This window comes from Pomacea canaliculata, linkage group LG7 (genome assembly GCF_003073045.1).
Source record: "Pomacea canaliculata isolate SZHN2017 linkage group LG7, ASM307304v1, whole genome shotgun sequence".
NCBI lineage: Eukaryota > Metazoa > Mollusca > Gastropoda > Architaenioglossa > Ampullariidae > Pomacea > Pomacea canaliculata.
In genome coordinates this window covers 8,930,269-8,948,854 of record NC_037596.1, presented here as the reverse complement: position 1 = coordinate 8,948,854, position 18,586 = coordinate 8,930,269, and the positions used below count along the sequence as shown (strand labels likewise).

Sequence of the window (18,586 nt, the reverse complement as noted above, 5' to 3'; positions counted from 1 at the left end):
AGCAGTGTATTTTCCTGATAGTTTAATAACCAAGGAATCCATTTTTAAAGAAAAGTCAAACTGCACAAAACTGACCCCTATAACCTTTCGGGGCCTCTTGCACAAAACTGATCCGCGCGACTTGAGACTCATTTCGTCGTGGAGGGTCACAATTATCCGTGTCAGCAATAATTGCCAGAGTATACTGAATATCAGAAGTTTAGTTTAGTTCTTGTTACTCCTCGAGGAGCACACGGCCGCAGCAGAGCATCAGAAGAGCCTTAGTTATTGTTTGTTTCCACAAGTTACATGTATGTTTGCTGGAAGTCCTCCTTACCAAAACTTTCCCAATTGTGACTCTAAGACAAGATGAAAAACATAGATTGATGTGTGGATACATTTTTATCAATGACTTCCTACCCAATACAACTTAACATTTTTACTCTAAAAGTAGATTATTTATCAATCACTATAAATACATATATTTTATAAATAACAGCAATCATGTCCACATGCACGCTATGACCCAAGTCTTCTGCGCGGTTTACTGATCTGTAAAGAATCTAATATTTCGAGGGTTATAAGGCTAAGGGTTCGTCTCTGCTCCTTTTCTAACCTAGCTGTCTGCCCCTCTGACCTACGACTTAAAGAGATTTTAAAACAATCTGTAACACTAGTTTCAAGAATGTTTCTCACTGCCAAGTACGTAGAGCAGCTTAAACATAAATAAAACAAGTGATACCTAAAGATAGCAGAAGTAAAAAAGAATAAAATATTCACAGGAAATAGCGCGAAAACAGAAAAAAAGAAATAGAAAACTGAAGCAAACACAAACCTTGTGCTTTGTAAGGTTTGTCAGCCGCCAATAATTGTTTAAGATATCCTCGTACCTTGAACAGAGCTTCATTCCATGTCACCTGACTTGCACGATCTCACATGTCGTTCTTTACATATCTGCACTAATCACCTTGATTATGCTTAGTAGTCAACCAGCATGCATACTGAAAAGTAACTTTGCATATTCATTGTTTATGGAAAGCAAACAAAATAAAAGAATAAATTGGTGCATTTTCTTTTTAACATTCGCCCATTAAGATCCTCTTCTGTTTACCTATAAAATATGAGAACGAACTAGATGGTCCTGTTGAGAAAAGCAACATGACAACACGAGATAGCTTAGCGATCAACAAACTATGCACTGGTAAGTAAATGAACAGAAAACTGGAGCACGTCAATAATATATAATGAAATCTGCATAGACCAAAGAGAAATAAGAAAAAAAATTGTCCATGAAGAAAAGTCTCAGACAATAGTCATACCAAAGGAATGTTCAATAAATTTTATAATGCTCAACAAGATCAAGGTCGACTTAATTGTGTCAATTACGAGGCCAAAACATTTACTTATCTTACACAAAACATGTAACACAAATATATTAACATTTATGAACATGCAAACAGTATATATATATATCCACATATGATTCTATAATCTAGCACACATATTTATAAACAAAAATAAACATTTATATACATAGAAAAGCACATGTAAAATGTGTAAATATAAAAACATTTATGAACATGCAAGCAATGTATATAGTGTATATATATATATTCACATATGATTCTATAATCTGGCACACATATTTATAAACATAAATTAAACATATATATATATATAGAAAGACACATGTAAAATGTGTAAAACATGTATAAAACACCTACTACCAGATCTTAAACACATTATGTTAATTATAAGTGTAACATATTTTTGCGTTTATATGTAACACATATTTCTGTATTCAGTTTAAATAAAAAAGTAACAAGATTATTCTATTGGCTTTTACTTGTAATTTTTTTTTTTGGTGTATAGAACAATAAATGAACTATGATCAGTGAGATAATACTTCCTCTATGTTTTCTTTAAAAAAGTAAAATAAAAAACTGCCTGCCTACTAGCACGTAAAACTGTGCATTTTACAGATACAATTTAACTCATGCTATATGCCTAAATCTTATATTAACTTATAAAAAAATTTAAAATCTTACATTTAGAGTTGACACCAATAGAGGGCAAACACTCTGCAAAAATAGTTAAAAAATGTATTGTAAGATGTCAAAAGCAAATGCAGATAAAATAAATCATGCCATTAGATTACAGAGTAAAAGAAAGTCCATAAAAAGTTCATGGAAATAAACAAACAAACAAACAAACAAACAAACAAACAAACAAACAAACAAACAAAACAGCTAAATGCAGAATGAAGCAGTTGGTCAAAATCATGTATAAATCAGACCACAATGTTCATTCAGTAAATATGCTGCTATTGCTTTTGAGACTTGAAGACAATGTGATTAGGCATTTTACCATGGTAAAATAAACTCGTTTTATGTGAATTACATTACCTATTTGATTTGTGAGTTATCAGTGACTAATCAAATTCATACATGTGAAGTATAAAGTATTGCTATAAAGTTTAATACACTGTCTCACACTATATACACATATATTCCTTTATGTCCTATACCAGTTTCAAAGCCCTAGAATTTGACAAAATAGACATAGTTGAAAATTTCTTGTACTTTTGTACAGTGAAGCCCTTTCCGATTTTAATAAGCTAATATCTGTCTTATGGAAGAATCACATTCGAATCTCTAATAGTCTTGTGTTGGTAGAGAAAGACTTGGCAACAATGACAGGACAAAACAGTAATTTTTATAGAGCAGCTAACAAATAACTGTTTTCCTTTCAAAATTGATTGTTGAGCATCGGAAACGTTTGTATTTCGAGAGAGTTTGTGATGAAACTTTCTTACCTTTTTTACCATATATTTAATGTTTCAAGTATACAAAAGACAACAAGAAAATCTCGCTTACTGTTTGTAGAGGCTTCTGGACCTGGAGTTGAAGTCACTGCCGTAGTAGGGAACGACAAATCTGTTTAAAAAATTGTTCTAATTTAAAGTAAAAGACAAAAATTTTGACCAATGTTATTGTCAAGTGACTGCCTTAGTGACTGCCTGTCTGACATACTGACTGACTGCATGACTGCAAGAAAGAGAGTAATGTAGGATTCACACAAGAAAACATGAAAAATAGGCTACTTTTTGGTTCGAGTTTTGAGGGGAGCAAACTAGGAATGACTGGAACACTGTGAAGTCTTGGGATATCTACCTGAATGACTGCCTACCTAACTCCCCGCCTGCTTGGATGACTGACTTCTTGCCGACCTACTTGCTTGCCTAACTGAATGACTAATAAAAAAAATTATTGACAAACACGTTATTTTAAATATCAGATATTACATTTTAATCGTTTCTTTTTGTCAAACAGTGCTGTATAGACCATCACCGTGCCAGTAACTGGTAGTAGTCAGAAAGTTGGTGAGATCTTTAAATAAATGTTTAATAAATTACCCGTGTCAGCAACGATTCCCAGAGTATACTGAGCATCAGAAGAGCCTTGGTTATTGGTTGCTTGTACAATACACTTGTATGTTCGCTGGGAGTCCTCAAGAGTCAGGTTTACAGTAAGTCTGCTGATCTGATAGTACTGACATGAGCTTGTCCCTTTAAAAGGTGGCTCCTTGGTGATGTCATTTGGATTTTGATAGAGTGCCCAGCTGTAGCTCTCATAATCCTGGTATTGCCATGACCATTGCCATGTTTGCTGAAATGTTATATCCAGGCTTGAAGTACAAGTGAAATTGTCAAAGTGAAAAATTCACATTGGCAGGGATCTTATTGGATCTTTAATTCTTAGACATTAAAAGTGATCTATTTATATATAGATAAATATCGTGCGAATGTTCGATGAAAGTAAGTATGCATTACGCCCTCCTTATCAAGACTTCCCCACATAGCTCTCTAACAAGATTGAAAATATAGATTGCTGTGTATGCATTTTCATCAATGACTTCCTACTCCACGAAGCTTACCATTTAAACTCAATATTCTGCATGAGTCACTTTAAATACAGATGTTTTATTCACAAATTGTCAGGAATCATGTCGACAGCTATGTCATGACCACAGTCTTTAACGCGGTTCCCTTGAAAGTTCAATGTGTTTAAAAATATTTCTTTAAAGCTACAATAATTCCTTACTTAAACTTAAAAAATCTTAATTACTTTTTTTCTTTTTTGTTTACAAATTTAGCATAGTTCTACTCGCACACAAGAGAATAAAAGAGTCGCAGTAGAAACCTTACCCACCTCTTCCAGAAGCCCAGGTGAGAGCACAAAAAATGCTTATAGAAGGACACTTGATTCTAAGCAATATTTGCTAGCAGCAGCTATGTCAGTGCTCTTGGACACAGGATGTAATAGCTAGGATCCATTTACAGTCGTAACCTCCGAGCCAATGTCTATATGTGTGTTAACTGGCTGAGCATGCTTGAAGTTGCGGACAAGCAAGCGGTCGCTACAATAAGGCTTATTGTATCTCAACAAACATGCAATTAAAAATATTTTTGACTAAACGAATCAAAGAAAAAAAGAAAAAAGTGTTATTACCCCTTCTTCTGGGTCGTATGTTCCAATCATGCCATTGCACGTAAGTGTAATGGGTTGACCCACTAGGTAGTTTCCAACTTCAATTTGTGGATCTGCAGTAATGGTTATATTTCCAGGAGAAACTGAAAATTAACAGATGGCGAAAACATTCAACAGTAACACATGACAAAAGTTAATAAATTCGATGCTTTTTGCAGTGTACTATACATAATAAAATTTTACGACAACAATATCACTCAAGAAATGTTACCATGGAATACACTACACAGACAATTTCTGGTAGATTCACGGCATATCACCATGAGATTCATTAAAAATTGTGCAAATCAAGGCACAGCAAAAACATTCCAAATACTTATTTAGTTGCATGTGCATTCGCACGCAGTGGTAAATAAAGCAACAAATCATCTCAAAAATATATTCTATCCACCTGACACTCACCTTAAAATTTACAGTATCGAAAATAACTAAAATAAAAAAAGAGTTGTAAAGGTATCAAGACATGAAAGCTTTACTCAAATGTAGGGTTTCTTTTTTAGCAACACTTCAAGACCAACGTCAATGGTTTGCGGTTTTTTGTTTGATTTTTTGTTGGTTTTTTTTTAGATGTCGGTAGATATATGCGATATAAATCTATCCTTTAAATGTCAGCCTCCAAAATCGATCCTTTCATTGATTATCCACAACCAAAGTACTCAATTCGCATCAAAGAGCGCCGCGAACCCTCTACGTCACGCGAACAGTGTACTACGTCACGCTAGTACACATTGACAACATTGCCAACCGTCAACACCAATCACAGCGACAAAGTCGGTTTTTGGGACGTTGAAAGTCTGCATTTCTCGTGCTATAGTAACATTTTGTCATAAGCATGAGAAATCCCAACTGTCGCTCATTCTCTCTCTGTGATTTGTGTTGACTGCAGGCAATGTTGTTAAAGGTGCACTAGCGTGACGTAGTACACTGTTAGCGGCGCTCGTTGATCGCAGGTGTGAATCGTAGCGGATAATTAATTAACATATTGGTTTTCGATGCTGAAATTTACATGTAAGGCTTATATCGCCTGTATCTAATGATACCTGAAAAAAACGTAAACTATTCAAGCTGCTCTTAAGCCTGTGTGTGTTGCATTATTTAAGAAATTGAAAAATAGTGTCCTAGACACACATTTTTTTAAAAAAAGACCACTTTAGAATAAGATATATACTAATGCAAACTGATTCATTTGCGGCATTACACAATTCTTTCTATCTTTATTTCATACACATTAGAATACAATGCGGAATGCATAACGGTATACGAACTGGACATTAACAAAAATTCCTTTTCTAAGCTTTAAAAAAAATTTATCAACGTAAAAAATACCCAGTTAATAATAACCTCCAGTTTATTTAAAGCAACTCATTATTCATCATTATCATCATCATCATCATCAGCAGCAGCAGCAGCAGCAGTATCACTGAAAATACCAGCTTCTTCTTTTTGGGAGAAACGACGTTTACAGAAATAGATGCTGTGTTCTTGATATCTAAAGTCACAAACTACCTAACATAACAGATGGAAAAGGTGATGAGTGTTTACATAACAAGTTGCACTCCTGACTTCCATTCACCTTTCTCTTTATACCAAAAAGCCAGGCAGTTACTTCATTGAGAAACTCACCTATGACAGTAAAATTGTCACTGACATCTAAAGTCTTTATCTGTAAGCTACTTGCCTGCTCTAGCAGCTGCATTTGAAATGGATTTGCAGACATAGTACGTTCTGGCATCTTCCTTCACACTTTGCCTGTGTCAGTGTCAGTGTCATTGACTTCTGAGTGGGTACTGCGAGACACTGTCGCTGTGTTCTGAGTGGACCACTGTTAGCAAGCCAAGGGATGCTTGTCTTGATTGACGACTCCGTCTTCTGCTCTGCAGAATCTGTTCTGTTGTGGGTCTGTGATTTCAAATAACGGAGATACCTTATATGCTATACTTTGAGGCAGTGCAAGCACGGAATCATTCAGGAAATTCTGAAGAGAACCACTGGAGCGCCATTAGTGAGTCGCAATGGGTTTGGGAGTTGAGCTGTAGTTGAGCAAAGCCACCTAAAAAACAACAAAACCAAAAGATACTTTGTTCAAGATTCGACACACCACAGATATCGATATAGTACATACAGACTAAATATATAGGTTGTATAACATAAAAGCTAACAATCAATATGTACTTTGCATGACCCAATAAATCATTTTTCTCAATGTGTAATCTTTTCTACGAAAAGCAGTTTATTCTATATACTTTTTTTCTAGTCCACATCTTCCTAATCAAAACTTGTAGCTTATGACGGAGAAGGATGGTTCGAATCGAGAAACCGCAATACTCTTTATAAAAGTTTCGAGAACTTTTTCTTATGTCTGCCATTGAGAAGACATGTAACGATGTTATGTATCCAATTGTGGGAGATTTTCCGCGCCAAAGTTATTTTTTGATTGGGTTATACTTGTTGATGAGTGTGAAAGATGCTTCGCCCGGATTTTTTATTGATTTTAGCTGACTCACGATGTATTCGCTTCGACTTCACGTGCCCTTTCCTTTTCTTTTCAACTTTTTTTCCTTTTTCCTTTGTTTCAGTAAAGCGCTTCGAGGCCGACTTTAATGGTGAGAAAAGTGCTAAACAAATAATTTAAATACAAAAAAAGCTCATGATATAGGAAGCCGTAACAAATACATTGATACACGCATGTTTTCAAATTTAACTTCAGGGTAGAATACAACTGTCCTGAAAAAAAGAAAGTCATCAGGAAGGAAAAATACTTAACTATGTTTCTTCGAAACCAGTTGACACTATTGCCAGGCAGACACTTGACTGGAACCCTCAGGGGAAGAGGAGAGTTGGGAGACCAAAGCAGACTTGGAAAAGAACAGTAGAGAGCGAGGCAAAGGAAGTCGGATGCACCTGGGCCCAACTGAGGGAGGCTGTCCTGAACCTAAATTAACTCACGAGACACCACCGATCACGAGTTCAAATCCTAGCAATAATCACCGACACTTGCTGTCCGTCTCTGACTGACGTCACACGCAGGTTCGTCTGCTTGACCATCTCAGGAAGCTATCGTGGTTACTCGGCGGAAGGACACAAGGGTCGATTTCACTGAATTTTTTCGATTTTTATAAACTTCGGCAACTCAGGTAGTGCATATAAGCGGTAATTAAGTGAGAAACGAATTCTTTATTTCTCCTGTATTGCTCTCGTGCTCTGTAATTGTAACTAAATATATTTTTGAAACGTTTGACCGTCGCCACAGCCTTATCACAAGCCTTGAGTATCCCTATAAAACGTCTTCATTTCCACGCATTCCATCTAGTATACGGGTAAGGGTGATAATCCCTGCCTGCCAACAGACAGAGGCGACAACCCACCCTCCCCGTTCCTAACATACTTCTTCAGCACAACACAGATATGTGTTGAAGCAGAGATTTTACAAATCTTTACCTCAGAGGTGTCGCACAAACAAACTAAAAATATATCTATGCATTACTTTCTTTATGAAAGTGTAATAACACAGTCCCTAACACCACTGGTGGCCTACACGGTCGTGAGATATTGTGTTGGGGGAAATGAGAGATGACAAGTGTTGCAGGTAAGGAATGTCTAAAAATAGCATCGTCTGATAAGATCTTTCCGGGTGTCCGGTCGGCAGCTTCGGGCAAAACAAGTTAAACGACTTATTTGTTTATATCCGAGATGATCATTTAATGAATTTCTTGTCAAGTTTGTATGTGACAGTTGCTGGTTCTTTTATGTTTAATGTGTTGGTGATTCTGTCAATTATTATAAGAACTTAATGGACTTGAAACGTTTGACCACTTATTACAAGTAAAAATGCATTCAAATTCATTCCATACAATAGCAAGTGAGGTTCACCGTAAGTGGAATAAATAGAAAATATTGTTGACAGTTTCCGTACAGTAAACCAACATTTCAGTTCAGGGTGGTGGGGATTGAAAGCCATCCCAGAGAGGTGAGTAGCCCCTTAAGCAGGTTACCTGGGTAGCGGCAGGAAGATTATGTTTCAAGCAGAGTAAACAAATCAGGGAAAGACCCGCTGGCAAGCAAAGTATAGACTAGGGGTTGTGGAGTCGGAATTTACCCGCCCTGAACGAAGTGGGCATGATGGAGGAGGAAGGACGAAAGAGAATAAAACAAGTGATGGGGATATTTTGAACAAAGTTTGGTTTGTAAGTGATACAGTTGTTGATAGTGCAGTGAACGAAGCAAAGATGAGATGATCAGTCTTGTGAGCCTAAATATACGCGGGCAACAGTGTTCTGAACTCGTTCAAAATGTTAACGAATGTAGAAACAAAGAGAGAGATGGAGAAAAGAATAAAAGGCGCAGAGCGATTGCGTCTGTATGTTAACATGTGTGCCTGCGTGCGTCCTTGTCGCCTGGTTCTTTGTTTATGCGTTTGTACGTAGTGGACCGACAACAAAACCGTTATATATATATACTCTGTACTTAAACCTCTTACAAAAACAAAATGTACTCACTGTAGCAAAACACTGCAATAATCACAGTTAGAACACTGAAAGTAGGAATCGTCATGTTGTTAAACCTTTGACAAACTCCACCACTGACAGTGTCACCGAAGTCGCTCGCACCTAGTAACTGCTGTGACCCACTGAGACAACAGGTTCACTGATAAACCCCTCAGGTGTGCATTAAATTACCAAATTACCGCAAGAAAAAACAAGAGAGGGCCCATTACGCTTGACACAAACTAATATTCAGCGTCTGAGCTTTGTAACTGTCTAAGAAATTTTCATTTGTATTTCGGAGTAAGGCTGGTGGCCTGGTTGTGAAGCAGTTGTTGTGTTATGGAGGAGTCACACCAGTGGGTTGTGTTATTGTGACGATGAGCAGACGAGGAAGTCACTAAAAATAGCGCTGTTGGCTCAAGTGTTATACACAAGTGACACGAAATGAAGGATATAACACATACACACGCAACTCAGTCTTACAGTGGCAGGCACCTGCCAGATGTTGATACAGTGTAATGGTAAAGATTCGCTGTTGATGAACTCACTACTATGTTAAATCCATTGTTAGATAAAACATTATTATCGGAATGGCAGAGCTGGGCAATAATATTAACTGTCCGCGTTGTTTTAGTATGATCAGTATGGGTTACTACAAAAAGTTTGGTTGACACCCGCTTGTGTCTTTGTGTTTGTTTTCTTGTGCACGCGCGCACGTGTGTGTGTGTGTGAAGTAGAAGCTGCAGCAGGTCGGTGTACTGTTGTTAGTTATGTCAGCAGTATCATCAGTGCTTTAGTTTCATTACATCAATATTAGTTCACACAATTATTGACTAACCCTATTTAACCACACATTCGTCCACAGTCCAACCAACACATTGATAGCAAATAGTTTGCTGGCGTCCACAATACCGTTAGCAATATATCTTTGTTAGTGTTAGAAATGAAGGTGTGTATGTTTTAGCAGTAATTTACAAAATACATAATAGTATAAATACACCATGAATATTGGAACTGTTTATATTACAGACGAGATTAATAATATTCTTTATAGCATAACAAATTAAGTTTGATGATATAGATACTAGAAGAGGGATATAAAATAACTGCGCCAAATACAATTAGCAGCAAGAGAACAACCAGAAGATCACGTTATAATATATTGAAATTTATTATAAAAATACAAAGTAATGTATCTAAAATTTATCGTAAGTTTTGTCTAAAAAAAAAAGTTTTCCAAACAAGGCAAGTAACCGTGTGAAAAATTTTTTGAATACTTTTTAAATTTCTCATTTATCTGTAAGTATTCTCTAATGACTTTAATTGATATCTTTCTGCTTTTCAACTGCCAAATGAAAGAGTAAACATTGTGTATGGACCTTTTTTAAATAAAAGCTGCTATTTCATCACTTTAACATTGAATGAGTTAGTACTAATCACGTGCTAACAATAACTGTAGTAATGCATTTATGTATTTTAGAAACATTGCTCTTGTGTGTGTGATTTTTCTCTTTTTCATTGAACAAAAGGAAACAACAGACACACGAAGCTATAAAAGTTTTAAAGTAAGCAGATTTAGGAACACTATCAGCCCAGCAATTATGAAAACTAGTAAAAATACTGTGCTTTGTATATTCTATAATAAACTGCAAGATTTATGGCAAATACAGAAAACATGACAATATCATATCAACTCTAACTGAAGCACTGAAAAATAGTACTAATAAGAATAAGTAAAATAAGTAGATGTGGTTTTTGACAGTTTAGTCGTAGAAGAGAAAAAAATCAAACAAAAAATTTAGTCGCCAATCCCCGTATTTTTCGTACATATCTTTCTTTCTTTGATAACATTAAAAATCACATATACTGATTACATTTTTGAGATAATTATATTATTATGTTATTCTAACATTAAGTCTAGGAGTATGTTGTGTATATTATTTATAGTCTCCACAAGCGAATCTTTCAGGTTATGTAAGTGCTGGTTATTTACATTCTGATTTACTCTTCACAGATAAAAGTAAAATAATCATATTGACCCAAAGGTCAGAATTATTATGTGTTGCTTTCCTCTAGACAATCACGGGAGGCCGCCTGTCGTGTGAACACTTTTTCATCGACGCCACATCTCGTCCGGTAATCAGCCAGTAGTGATGACATCATGGGCGCGAACAGGTTGAGACACAGGAACATCTACAGGTGCAGGCATCTACAAAAATGCATACATTAAAGGTTAAACATAGCATTGTTTGACAAGGTGCTTAAATGTATCTATGAAAAAGAATAAATAAAAGCTTAATAATCTTTTCTGCTTTCTCTATTTCTCTCTCACTCACACACATACACACTACTGACCATTCGTGTATAAACTAGTGTCACGTGACTTACCCGATGATTTAGGCACTTGCGGGCTTGGAATCTTGAAATGAAATCTTGAAATGAAAGCAAAGTCAGAGTTAGTGTTATCATATACATATCAGCTGCATTTCGAGTTTTAAAGAAATAAAAATATGTTGTTTCCTAAAAGTCGTGCAGCCCTTAAAAGGATAAGATGTAACAAAGGAAGCTGCTCATGTGGCTCACAAACAGCAGCAATAATGGCCAAGCAGACAGAGGACAGTATTGTTCTGCTACTTGAGGACTGTGCACCACTCATTGATTGCAAAACACGCCTTTAGCTATCAGATGTTTGACAGACGTAAAACTCTTGCAAAGAAGTTACATTTTACCAAAGTATATTTTGTCATAAACTATAAAGAGGTACACACAATCTTTAAATAAATGTTTAATACTTTTTCCGTTTCAGCAACAATTCCCAGAGTATACTGAGCATCAGAAGAGCCTTGGTTATTGCTTGCTTGTACAATACACTTGTATGTTCGCTGGGAGTCCTCACGAGTCAGGTTTACAGTAAGTCTGCTGATCTGATGGTACTGACATGAGCTTGTCCCTCTAAAAGGTGGCTCCACAGTGATATCATTTTCATTTGGATAGGGCGCCCAGCTGTAACTCTCATAATCCTGGTATTGCCATGACCATCGCCATGTTTCCTGAAATGATACATCCAGGTTTGAAGTACAAGTAAAATTGTCAAAAAAATCCACATTGGCAGGGATTTTATTAATTGTTTACTTCTTAGACATTAAAAGTGATCTATTTATATATAGATAAATATCATGTGAATGTTCGATGAAGGCAAGTATTCATTAATCCCTCCTTATCAAGACTTCCCACATAGCTCTCAAACAAGACTGAAAATATCAGTGACTTCCTACTCAACGAATCTTACTATTACTCTATATTCTACATGAATCGCTTTAAATACAGATGTTTTATTCACGATCTTGTCAGCAATCATGTCGACAGCTACGTTATGACCCCAGTTCCTTATGCGGTTCACTTGAAAGTTCAATGTGGTTAAAGGTATTTCTTTAAAGCTACAATAATTCCTTCTTAACTAAAAACAAATCAATTACTTTTTTTCGTTTTTGTTAATAAATTTAGTTAAAAGTGTGTAAGTCCACAGATTTAACGCAAGTTTTTAATAAAGAGATGTAGCTTCTTGAGAAATAGTCATATCAGGAACATATAGAAGGGATAGTTCATTACTGACCAACTGATGCTCTTTTGTTGCCCGATTTACTACATTAAGTTAACTGCCTGTTTCATTGTCGACATCCAGTGTTATCTCTATTACATCTCCTGCACAATGTGACACGACTGTACCCTTGGGCTCTATTTTATGCAGAAATCAGGTGCTACTAAAGTAGGTTTTAAGACACTGCTTGAGGATGCGTTCTGTTGTAAAGGCGAGGTTAGATGCCAGCTAATGGCTGTTTAGTGAGAGGTACTGATTGACAAAGGGGACAAGGCTAGGGAGCAAGTTGGCTGAACATGCTTGAAGTTGCGGACAAGCAAGCGGTCGCTACAATAAGGCTTATTGTATCTCAACAAACATGCAGTTAAAAATATTTTCGACTAAACGAATCAAAGGCTAAGGAAAAGAAAAGAGTGTTACCCCTATTTTTGGGTCGTATGTTCCAGTCAAGCCATTGCACAAAAGTGTAATGGGATGACCCACTAGGTAGTTTCCAACTTCAATTTGTGGATCTGCAGTAATGGTTATATTTCCAGGAGGAACTGAAAATTAACAGATGGCGAAAACATTCAACAGTAACACATAACAAAAGTTCATAAAATCGATGCTTTTTACAATGTACTATACATAATAAAATTTTACAACTTGTAAAAGGAAAAAAATGCAATTATAAGACTACATTGTTACAAACACACCTTGACTATTTGTTTTTACAAAAATCACCCAAGAAATGTTCTCATAGAATATACTACACAGAAAATGTCTGGTAGATTCACGGGATATCACCATGAGATTCAAACTAAATTGTGCAAATCAAGGCGCACTAAAAAAATTCTTCTATTCTCCTGACACGACCATATATTTTACAGTATCGAAAATAACTAATATAAAAAAATGTTGTAAAGGTATCAAGACATGAAAGCTTTACTCACGTGTAGGGTTTCTTTTTATAGCATTATTTCAAGACCAACGTGAATGATTTGCGTTTTTTTTTTAGATATAAGTAGATTTAAGCGATATAAATCTCTCCAAAACCGATTCTTTAATTGATTATCTTTATTTGATATACAATAGAATACAATACGGAATGAATAACGGTATAAGAACTGGCCATTAAAACAGACGGCGATGATGATGGGTGTTTACATAACAAGTTGCACTCTCGACATTCCATTGACCTTTCCCTTTATACCAAAAAGCCGGGCCGTTATTTCATTGAGAAACTCACCTATGACAGTAAAATTGTCACGGACATCAATAATCTCTATTTGTGTGTCATCACCAGCAGCTGCATTGTAAAGAATTTTGCAGACATATGTACCGGCATCTTCACACTTTGCCTGTGTCAGTGTCAGTGTCACTGACTTCTGACCTGTACTGCCAGACACTGTCGCTGTGTTCTGAGTGAGACCACTGTTAGCAACAAGGGATGCTTGTCCTTGATTGACAGTGATATCTGCTCTTGCCAGACTCTGTTCTGTTGTGGGCGCTGATTTCAAGTAGCGTGAGATAGTAATAGCATATATTGTAGAGGCATTCACACCACTGGGAATTCCACAGGAAATCTGAACAGAACCACTTGTAGCTCCATTAGTGAGTCGCAGTGGGTTTGGGTTAAGTTGTAATTGCGCAAAAGCACCTAAGAAAAGAAATTAAAATGTAATTATTTAAACACCCCCCACATTACTCAAGCAGAAAAGAGTAAAATAAATAATAAGCTTACAGCTAACAATCGTTATGTACTGTACATGTCCCAATAAGTAAATAAATACTTTTCCCCAATGCCTTATCCTTGGAACAGAAAAGGAGAACATTTCTCTGTGTTCTTATCCAGTCCATATGATCTTTAAGCTTCACAAAATTCAGATGTGAGCATCAATTTTGCACTTATCGAATACATCGGTAAATATACTACAACTGTTTTTAGTTATTTCCTTCCTTTCTTTTTCCACAACAGTAAAATGTTGCATAGGTAAACGGTGACAGCTGGCAGTCAATCCTTTCGCATTAACTCATTTCATCTTTCTTGCTGTTGCTTTAGTTTGGTTTTTTAATAAACCTGTAGTGGCAGTATACTACATTCATCCTGAACTGATGTTTGCTGCATTGTTTTGTGAACTCAGTGAGAAATGGAGCGAGTAATAAATAAAGGACAGCACTAGTAATTACATTTGACACTTGAAGTCCATCGGTCCTCCTTCTGAAGCTTATTGCGATAAATTCCTATTTTACTCCTGCATCTTGCTGTGCATTAGTTTAAACTATTAACTAACATTTATTTAAGTACAATCCCTCTAAAAGGAAATGGAAGAAATATATCCCTAACTTAGGTTGTGAATTCTGCAAAGGCGGCAATTTGCTTCGAGCTGTTATATAACTCATTGTCTTTCGATTTGTACTGCCAGCCAATACTATTGTGGTTTGATTGCATTTTCTTGATCCCAGGCTGACCGCATACCCTCTTGACAAGACCTGGGCAAGGGCCGGCCCGCGGGCCGCATCCAGCCCGCCTCCTGTCTCTGACTGGCCCACCTGCTGGCCCGCCCGCCAGTATACATACTATATATGCAGTATTGGGTAAAACTGAGTTAACTATATTAGTCCGGCCCTCTAAAACCATCCCAATTTCTCATGCGGCCCCTTGGGAAAATTAATTGCCCAGCCCTGCTCTTGACCAAAGTCAGAAGGTGCAGGACTGTGCTGCATGTCTGGTGCTTAACACAACAAACTGAACCTTGTCCCTCTTCCCCTTCTCCGAGCTTGCTGCCCGGTGTTGCTCGCATAATGTACAAGTTGAGCTTAGTTTCTCTTTCCATACCTCTATACCGAGTAAAGAAGAATACAAACTGAATTGTAACTTTTTTCTCTTTAAAGATTCTTTCAGGAGTATTTTCCTTTCATGCTTTTACTGTGCTTTGTTTTCAGTATTTTCCCACATTTTTCATTTCCCATATAAATTTCATAACATAGCCTAGTGGTTAAAACCGCGATTTAGTTTGCTCTCAGGAGGAGTTTGTTCATCCTCAGAATAATTAAGGGTCGGAAGCTCACTCTTTTACTGTTTTTGGCATTCACTCTTAGACTTAAACATACCGGTATAGAAATACGAGCAGAGAAAACTTTTTTAAAAATGTTAAAGTTTAGCATTCAGGTATCCTGAACTGGTTGCAAGTACAGCGGTAAGACATGTTTTCAAATCAACTACTAAACCAAACACAATGGTCTTCAGGTCAGAAAAGTAAATAACAAGTTTTATTGACCGACTTGAATTAATCAACCACTACAAAAATGTTTACAGGTCGGGTTTTTAAAAATATGACAGTGACACTTATTCTAGTTATACACCGTCAAAGTTCTCGCTATCGTGGCTTTACATTCAAATGAAGCAAGAGGGGTTAGTCATTAACCATGCACCTGGAATAGCACACGAGCAGCAGAACGATAAAAAGAGTCGCAAAGAAATGGGTGGGTGCTGGTATTTTCACCCCAAGCCAGCAATTCAAGCTATATCCCGCCAAGGCAGCCAGCCCTGTAAACAAATATATGCCGAGAATAAACAGTGTGCCCTAGACAAGAGCCAGGACAGCCAACCCTCACTGTTTTGGTGACAGGCCTAACCGTGACGCCACCGGGCCGTCCAGACGTGAAAGAAGGAGAGGGCAGGACAGAGTGCATGCATGTCTTATGCTAGCACTTGTGTCTGTGTGCTTAAGAGCTTGTTTCTCAGCTTAAAGAATCAAAATGCAGTTAAACGTAAAACAGTAATTTTGTTGGGAACGACAGCAGAACCCTAAGCTTCATCGCTGAATATTTAAACAATCTCAAACCAACTAAAGATCAGGGTTGGGATTATGTTTGTTTAACCATTCCTGCTTTATGCGAAAATGAACGAATACATCAGGGAGAAAACAAGGGAACCTTTAGAACTTGTTCCTCCAGCGATTAATTCCCTTTAAAGGCTGAAAAAAGTCAACCGATCAGGTGTTTCCTCGTGTTAATACCACTCTATTTTTTTGTTTACTTGAGCGCCATATTGACATTCGTTGGGGGTTACTCGCCTTGACATGGATTTGTACTCAAACAACAGAAAATTTAGAAGAAAACATAAATATTTAAATTCTAATGCATATTCTAATAAAATATTATCTTGTTTGGTACTTTATGCTTGTATATGTTATGTAAAAAATTTTTTCTTCATTTCTGACTTGCGACCTTTGGCCCGATTTGTGAATTCTCTGCCCCATACAGTTACTATCTTTGATGTGAGCTTATTACAAGAAATCAGAACCTTTAATTCTTGAAATTTACACCACGCAAATGTTTCTAAAATGCTCTTTTAAACGGCGTATCACATATATTTGTCTTTTTTGTAGTTTAACAGATATTTTTTGTAAACACCGGTGAAAATTTGTTTCGCAGGTACTCGGTGCTCCGTAGTGAATTGTTTTCGCGCGGTTCTGTACCTTCTTAGCGTACCGATAATAATATTATTAAATGCATCAATCTGATTTTCTTTAAAAGAACAATGTTTATTCATTTTAAGTTTATATGTGGTTATCAAAGTGTGATTCATGGAGGTGTAACTTGTGCTAGCATGATATATCCTGTGCAACCCTGTGTTAATTTTTTAAAATTGAATTACACCTACCTAATTTGCTTTGGGTTACCTAATAAGTGACTGTTCATGCAGGATTCAGATGTAAACATTTTTGTTTCACACAGTTTGATCTCTTATTATTAGTTTTTTTTTCTATCAGTTATTTTCTTATGATTTTTTTGAAATTGGTGAATTTCCATGCGCACAAGGGGAATGTGACCTCGTTGAACCCTGACGCAGCGAATGAGCTTTTACGATTAAGCCTTGCTGACATAGGAATAATGTGTACTCACAGTGACAAACCAAGGCAATGACTGCAGTTAGAACACTGAAGACAGGGAACATCATGTTGTTGAAACTATCTAACAAAATCTAACTGATGTGTCTCTACAATGAAGCCTCTACCTTTGACCTACCAACGGCTGTATCTTATTGCGACACTTACTTCACACCGAGAAACCTCTTCACTGCACAACAAGGATGTCTGTTAACTAAAGGGGTTCGCTCTCACCTTCCCCTTACGCCGCAGTGAAATGTGCTTTCACCCCCGTATTCTTCTCCGACGTACCGGTCCGACCTCTTTTTTTTTTTTTCCCTTTCAACACGTCAGGTAGCAAGTCGTTTAGGGGCTTGGCGATTGCCGAAAACCGTCTCACGAAACGCCTATAATAATCTACGAATCCCAGAAACTGTCGTACAAAGTCATGTGTCCTGGGCACTGGCCAGTTTCTTACTTTCTCGCATTTTTCCGGATCTGTCTCGACACCAGCCGCTGACACGATATGTCCCAGGTATTTAACTCGATCCTGTGCGAATGTGTACTTCTTGGGGTGCAATTTCATTCCACAATCTCGTAGTCTGTCTAGCACTCTCTCCACTCTTTCCAGATGCTCATCAAATGTACTGGAAAACACAATGATGTCATCGAGAAACACCAGGCATATTTGGAGATGTAGGTCCCCCAAACACTCTTCCATGAGGCGTTGATATGTGGCCGGTGCATTTGCCAGCCCCATCGCCATGCGATTGTATTCATAGAATCCACACCACCCGTTTCTGATTGTCTTGCACCTAGTACAACACTGCTCCCAACCCGTGCATGCTGGTGTCGGTGAGCAGTTCAAACGACTGGGCGTAGTCTGGAAATGCCAGCAATGGAGGTGACGACAAGCAGTCCTTCAGTTTCCTGAAAACAATGTCATGTGACGAGGTGTTCGAGGTGCTGAGGTTGTGATTGTTGGGAATGAAAAAAGACGAACAATTTAAAGTTTAGGGGAAAACCTATAAAAACTTAGAACGAAGAAAATTTACAAACTTACAAATAATATATACGACAATGCCTAGAATCTCAAACACCCAGTCCACGTTATCAAATGTT

The 18,586-nt window shown here is 37.0% G+C and overlaps 2 protein-coding genes across 2 annotated transcripts; both read right to left on the bottom strand.

The window, feature by feature from the left end:
- Positions 1-1,814: 1,814 nt before the first annotated feature.
- LOC112568507 lies at positions 1,815-6,246 on the bottom strand. Its single transcript, XM_025245816.1, has 5 exons — positions 6,153-6,246; positions 4,491-4,612; positions 3,395-3,647; positions 2,856-2,915; positions 1,815-2,060 (listed from the first exon to the last, which is right to left on the bottom strand). The coding sequence occupies exons 1-5, from the start codon at positions 6,244-6,246 to the stop codon at positions 1,999-2,001; spliced, it is 591 nt and encodes a 196-aa protein (XP_025101601.1). The 3' UTR covers positions 1,815-1,998.
- Positions 6,247-10,174: 3,928 nt separating this feature from the next.
- On the bottom strand, positions 10,175-17,772 carry LOC112569620. The gene is made up of 6 exons (XM_025247454.1): positions 17,502-17,772; positions 13,840-14,250; positions 13,032-13,153; positions 11,806-12,063; positions 11,402-11,445; positions 10,175-11,222 (listed from the first exon to the last, which is right to left on the bottom strand). Exons 1-5 carry the CDS (start codon positions 17,554-17,556, stop codon positions 11,410-11,412), a joined length of 882 nt encoding a protein of 293 aa, XP_025103239.1. The 5' UTR covers positions 17,557-17,772; the 3' UTR covers positions 10,175-11,222; positions 11,402-11,409.
- Between the last annotated feature and the right edge of the window lie 814 nt (positions 17,773-18,586).

Coding starts and splice junctions, on each gene's coding strand:
- LOC112568507 (XM_025245816.1), bottom strand. CDS start 6,246: ATGTCTGCAAATCCATTTCAAATGCAGCTGCTAGAGCAGGCAAGTAGC. Junction 4,613..6,152: donor TGACAATTTTACTGTCATAG/GTGAGTTTCTCA, acceptor GTTAATTTTCAG/TTTCTCCTGGAAATATAACC. Junction 2,061..2,855: donor TCCAGAAGCCTCTACAAACA/GTAAGCGAGATT, acceptor CTATTTTTGCAG/AGTGTTTGCCCTCTATTGGT.
- LOC112569620 (XM_025247454.1), bottom strand. CDS start 17,556: ATGATGTTCCCTGTCTTCAGTGTTCTAACTGCAGTCATTGCCTTGGTT. Junction 13,154..13,839: donor TGACAATTTTACTGTCATAG/GTGAGTTTCTCA, acceptor GTTAATTTTCAG/TTCCTCCTGGAAATATAACC. Junction 11,446..11,805: donor TTGTTGCTGAAACGGAAAAA/GTATTAAACATT, acceptor TTTCATTTCAAG/ATTTCATTTCAAGATTCCAA.